The sequence below is a fragment of the Pongo pygmaeus genome, chromosome 15 (genome assembly GCF_028885625.2).
Source record: "Pongo pygmaeus isolate AG05252 chromosome 15, NHGRI_mPonPyg2-v2.0_pri, whole genome shotgun sequence".
NCBI classification, from domain to species: domain Eukaryota; kingdom Metazoa; phylum Chordata; class Mammalia; order Primates; family Hominidae; genus Pongo; species Pongo pygmaeus.
Window position 1 is genome coordinate 53,696,679 of NC_072388.2, and position 6,036 is coordinate 53,702,714.

The following is a 6,036-nucleotide window of genomic DNA, read 5'->3' on the forward strand; positions in this document are numbered from 1 at the left end:
TCCAGCCTAGGTGACAGAGCGAGACTCCATCTCAAAAAAAAGAAATCCGCTATCAGTGTCTGGGCATGAAGATTAATTATATCAAGACTTCATCCGCTTTATGACATAACCTCAAGGAGTCAATGATTACCAACACATTTCTTACTACCTCGACTCTACCCTCAGAGAGCAACATTCCTTCCCTAATCTGACCACCTCTTCTTGACTCTTAAATCATTGAGTCTCATGAGGTTCATGGTGAGGCACCAGCAAAATCTCTATATACTCAGCTTTCTTTCTGGTCATTCTTCTGGGGTCACTGCTTTCTCTTCAGCCCTCTTAAGTAGTGACTGATTTCTTTCTATACTCCACCGGTACTAGAGACAAAATCAAAACCACGTAGTGTCAACCTCACTAATTCAAATTCCTCCCCTTCCATTATCTTGAATCCACTTCAAGGTTTTTATTCTTACCATTCCATAAAACTTGCCAATGGCCTCCACATTGCTAAATCTAATGGTGAATTCTCAGTCTTCAACCTGACCCACCAGGAGCATTTGACAGAGTCTATTATTTCCTGTTCCTCAAACATTTCATTTGGCTTCTAAACATCCTTCTTGTCTTTCAGTTCTCTACTTTTCTAGCTACTCTTTCTTAGTCTCCTTAGCTGGATCCTCTTTAACTTGATCTCTAAATATTTGGGAGTACCCTTGAACCTCTTTTCTTACCTATATTTACTCCTTCCCTAGGTGACTTCATCCAAGTTCACGGTAATAAATATTATGTTTATAAGGACAATTCTCACATTTGTATTCTCAGCCAGAACCTCAATCCTGAACTCTGGAAGGTATCAGCTAAAGATGTAAAGGTGACCCTTGAACAACATGGGCGTTATGGGTTCCAACCTTTAAACAGTCAAAAATCCACATATAAGTTTTGATTATCCTAAAACTTTACTAATAGCCTACTGTTGAGTAGAAGCCTTACTGATAACATAAACAATTAACACATATTTTGTCTATGTATTATATACTGTATCTGTACAATACAGTAATATAGAGAAAAAATATATCAGGAAAATCATAAAGAGGAGAAAATATATTTACTATTCATTAAGTGGAAGTAGATCATCATAAAGGTCTTCATCCTTATCGTCTTCACAGTGAGAAGGCTGACGGAGAACAGGAAGAGGAGTTGGTCTTACTGTCTCAGAGGTGGAAGCGGGGGAGGAAGTAGAGGAGGAGGCAGGAGAGGCAGGCATACTTGGTGTGGCTTTATAAAAACACATCATAATTTCCGTCTGACTCTTTTCCTTTTTAATTTCTCTAAAAATGTTTCTATACAGTACCAATCCTTCTTCCACCATTTCCTTTAGTTTCAGTGCTCATAACATAGAAGGGTCTACGTTGTAAAATAAGTCAAAAGCAGTCTTGAATAATCAGAACCCTTCTGCTAGATTGCCTAAAGTCAATTTGTTTTCTGGCACTGCTTCTTCTACATCTTCTTATCACTTGGCAGTAGTTAGGAAGAACTCATTTCTATCAAATTGTGTTCTGCTAACTCTTCGGTTTAGTGTCTATTAGCTTTTCTTTTTTTTTTTGGAGACAGAGTTTTGCTTTGTTGGCCAGCCTGGAATGTGCAGTGGCACAATCTTGGCTCACTGCAACCTCCACCTCCTGAGAGAAGGCGGAGTGTGGGATTACAGGCGTGTGCCACCATACACAGCCAATTTTTTATGTTTGTGGTAGAGACTAGGGTCTCATCATGTTGGCCAGGCTGGTCTCAAACTCCTGACCTCAAGTGATCCATCTGCCTGGGCCTCCCAAAGTGCTGGGATTACAGGTGTGAGCCACCGTGCCCAGCAGTGTCTGCTACCTCTTGAATGTCTCCAAGGACTATATCTTGAAATTACTTCGCTCTCTATCTTTTTTGCCAGACCCACAATCTCCTTCATGATTTCCTTGACTGGCTCTGCTGTCAATCTTAAGTCATGCACAACGTCTGGACACAGTTTTCTCCAGCAGGAATTTATTGTTTCGGGCTTGATGGCCTTCAGAGCTTTTTCTATAACAATGATGGCATCTTCAATGATATAATCCTTCCAGACTTTTAGGATGTTCTCTCTACTGGGCTTCTCTTCCATAGCAATGACAATCCTTTCCATAGATTAACTTATGTAATGAGCCTGTAAAGGCCTGTATGAACTGCTGATCTAGAGGATGAATTCAAGACATTGTGTTTGGGGGCAAGTATACCACTTTGACACCTTCGGTATTGAACTTATGGTATTCTGGGTAGCCAGGGGCATTGCCCAACATTAAAAGAATTTTAAAGGCAGTCCCTTACTAGCAAGATACTTTCTGACTTCAGGCACAAAGCATCAGTGAAATCAATCCAGAAAAAAAGGTTCTCATTGTCTAGGTCTTTTTGTTATACAACTAAGAGACTGGAGTTTATCTCTTCCCTTCAAGGCTCAGGGGTTAGTAGCTTTATAAATAATGGCAGTTCTGATCATAAATCTGATTGTATTTGCACCAAACATTAGAGTTAGCCTTCCTGCCTTAAATCTTGGTGCTCACTTTCCTTCCTTACTAATAAACGTCCTTTGTGGCATTTTTCCCCCCACAGAATAGGGCATTTTAGTCTACATTAAAAACCTGTTCACCAGCCTGGCCAACAAGGCAAAACCCCGTCTCTACTAAAAATATAAAAATTAGCTGAGTGTGGTGGTGCATGCCTGTAATCCCAGCTATTCGGGAGGCTGAGGTAGAAGAATCGCTTGAACCCAGGAGGCGGAGGTTGCAGTGAGCCAAGATCGCGCTACTGCACTCCAGCTGGGGAGACAGCCAGACTCCATCTCAAAAAAACAAAACAAACAAACAAACAAAAAACCTGTTCAGGCAGATGTCCTTTCTCCTCAATGATTTTCTTAATGGTGTCTGGGAATCTGTCTGCTGTCTCTTGGTCAGCAGAAGCTGATTCTACTGCCATCTTGACCTTTTCTTTTTCTTTCTTTTCTTTTTTTTTTTTTGATATGGAGTTTTGCTCTTGATCCCCAGGCTGGAGTGCAATGGCATACTCTTGGCTTACTGCAACCTCCACTTCCCAGGTTCAAGTGATTCTCCTGCCTCAGCCTCCTTAGGTGCCTGCCACTGTGCCTGGCTAATTTTTTGCATTTTTAGTAGACACAGGGTTTCACCATGTTGGGCATGCTCTGACCTCAGGTGATCCACCCACCTCGGCCTCCCAAAATGCTGGGATTACAGGTGTGACCCATCACACCCCGCCATCTTGACATTTTCTAAGCCAGATCTCTTTCTGATATTATCAAACTATCCTCTGCTGGTATTAAACTTTCCAGCTTTAGATCCTTCACCTTCCTTTCACTTTAAGTTGTCAGATAATGACTTCACTTTTTCTGGCACCACATTAGAGTCTATAGCTATGCCTTTCTATTGCAATCCTATACCCACGTAAAAGCTGCATTTTCAATACAAGATAAAGTTATTTCACAAAAAGTGCAAGGTTTTCATGCCTGCTGGCATAGCTGCAGTAACAGTGTCTCAAATTTCCTTTTCACAATGGTCCTTACACTGGATTCATTTATCTTGAAATAGTGAGCAACAGCAGCTGCAGACCTCAATCTACAGTACGTATCAGGCAATTCAACTTTCTCTCTTAATGTCATGACTTTTGTCTGCTTCTTAGGAGTATGTCCAGCATCACTAGTGGCACTTCATATGATTCCCATGGTGTTATTCAAGGTTTACGGCATTGGACTAAACATGATGAAAAACATATGAGAACCACCAGAGATGTCTTTTTACTGAGATAGGCAATTTACTGGAGAGACAAACTGCTCATGAGCATCATACAGTGTTTTAAGCAGATACAATCTCATACAGTGTTTTAAGCAGATACAACACTTGAGCTTACCGAAATAGCAACAGGAGGTGGCTAATACAGTATATACTACAGTTAATTTTATGTAGTGATGATTTAACACTGCATCTTTATGTTTGTTTACATTTCTCTTGACTGCAGATAGTCTGGAAATATTTGTGTGCGTAAGTTTTAGTACATTTTAACTTTTTATAATAGATTTGTGTATATTTTATGGTAGTAAATGATAAAATACGCTAGTATCTACATAGATTTTATGCACTCATGACATACTTTTTCTTAATTTTTCCATATTTCTAGGCTACATGGTTCGTCTGCTAGTTTTTTCAAATTGTTAGAAACTGCCAAAAATTTTCTAATATGTGTATTGAAAAAAATCCATGTATAAGTAGACATACACAGTTCAAATTCATGTTAAGGGTCAATTGTATATTTCTATCTCTAGCTCACATTTTTCTCTAAGCTTGAGACACATTTCTCCAACGGTCTACTTTATCCCTCTAGTTGAATATCTCAAAGAAATCCTACAATAATCACATCCAAACGCAAACTCAATCTCCACCCACAGCTCTACCTCTGAAATACGCCCTTCTTCAAGTGCTCCTGTTATTTGCAAGTGGAAGCATCACTTTCTCAACTGTAACATCCAGAAATGTAGATGTTATCCCTGTTGCCTCTTTCTCCATCCTTAATATCTGATCCATCCTGTTGACTTTATCTTTTTAAATATTTCCTGAATGTATCCTCTTTTCTACACACCCATGTTTACTCTAGTCCAAGCTTCTATCACACTTACCCAAACTAATACAGGTATCTTCTAACAGTCTTTCTGCATCCATGAGTGCTCCTTTTCCAATTCATCCTCCATGCATTTTCTCAAAAACAAATCTGATCACATCTCTCTGCTTCAAGCCTTTAATACCTTCTCAGTGCTTTTAGGATAAAACGAGATTCCTTAATAAAGTCCAGAAGGTCTTGGATAGGACATCCATTGCCTAACTTCACAGATTCATCCCTCACTAAACTCTGCATAACCCTCCACATTTTAGTAAGGCTAGTTTTCTTTCAGTTCTTTGAGCATACCATGATCCCTGGCCCCGTTGGGCCTTTACACACAGTATTGTCTCTGCTTACTATGCCAACATCACCACCCCACCGCCACCACCACTCATCTCTTTATACTGCTTAATGCCTGCTCCGTCTTCAGATGGCGTCTCAAGAAACACTTCTTCAAAGAAGCCTTCCCTGACTCCTTTAACTAGATGAGCTTCTCCTCATACATGTTTATGACTGCACATATTACTTACTGTTTCTAAATACACATTTATTTTTGTGATTAATTTGTGTTCAATGCCTGTCAATCCAAAAAGACCTTAAGCTCAAAGGAGGAAAAAGACTGTGTCTGGTTCGCTCTATCTCTAGTCCCCAGCAAAAGAGACACACGAGTATTTTTTCAATGAATCAATCAACATAGAAGCGACAGTGGAACCCGTGCAATCGAGCAGTAGTGCATAAGAATGGGACTTGGAAAGATAAAAGGGACCAGAATAACCGTAGGAAAATATTATAGATTAGGAATCAGAGGAAAAAATTGTTCTAAGCCGTCAAAAAGTTAAAAAAAAAAAAAAAAAGCAAAAAAGGAAATAGCATCACTAAAGCCATGGAAGGATACCATTCCAAACAGAACAGGCCACCGAATTTGACAAGTAGGCAGTATCTAGTGATCTGACAAAATTAATAATCTAAGACGCAGGGAAGGGGAAAATATATGGGGAGAAGCTCCCATCTTTCCAACTCCTCTGGAAGTACGATTATAACTCTGTCGATATACTACAACTACCATGACGGCCCGAATCAAACAATAAATCTAAAGAAATATGTGTGCCATTTTAGATTTCAACATTATTCCTCTATCCGCATGAGTCATTTTCAGCTGACTGCATATATAAAGTTTAAGGATAAATGTTTTAACATTTGCACCTGAAACGTTATTTTTCTCAAAGAACCTTACCTCCCAGAATCATCAAAACAGACGTCCGTGTGTCCCTCTGTATGCCCATATCTCATTGGCTTCCGTGTGGCAGGCATCTTTTCCTTTACCTACCTGAAAATGTTTTATAAAAGCCAGTCTTATTATTTCAAAAGAGAGAAAAG

The 6,036-nt window shown here is 39.5% G+C and overlaps 1 protein-coding gene across 6 annotated transcripts in view; it reads right to left on the bottom strand.

The window, feature by feature from the left end:
• The window catches only part of WDHD1 (WD repeat and HMG-box DNA binding protein 1), an 85,005-nt gene that overhangs the window by 78,589 nt on the left and 380 nt on the right, over window positions 1–6,036 (bottom strand). For 5 of the 6 annotated variants that reach the window (XM_054448511.2, XM_063651610.1, XM_054448513.2 and 2 more), the window contains exon 2: window positions 5,894–5,986. In XM_054448511.2, coding sequence (XP_054304486.1) covers window positions 5,894–5,970 — 77 coding nt within the window. In that variant the 5' untranslated portion in view covers window positions 5,971–5,986. Of the gene's footprint in view, window positions 1–4,678; window positions 4,801–5,893; window positions 5,987–6,036 lie in introns of those variants that run through there. The other variant, XM_054448515.2, reaches the window with a different exon arrangement.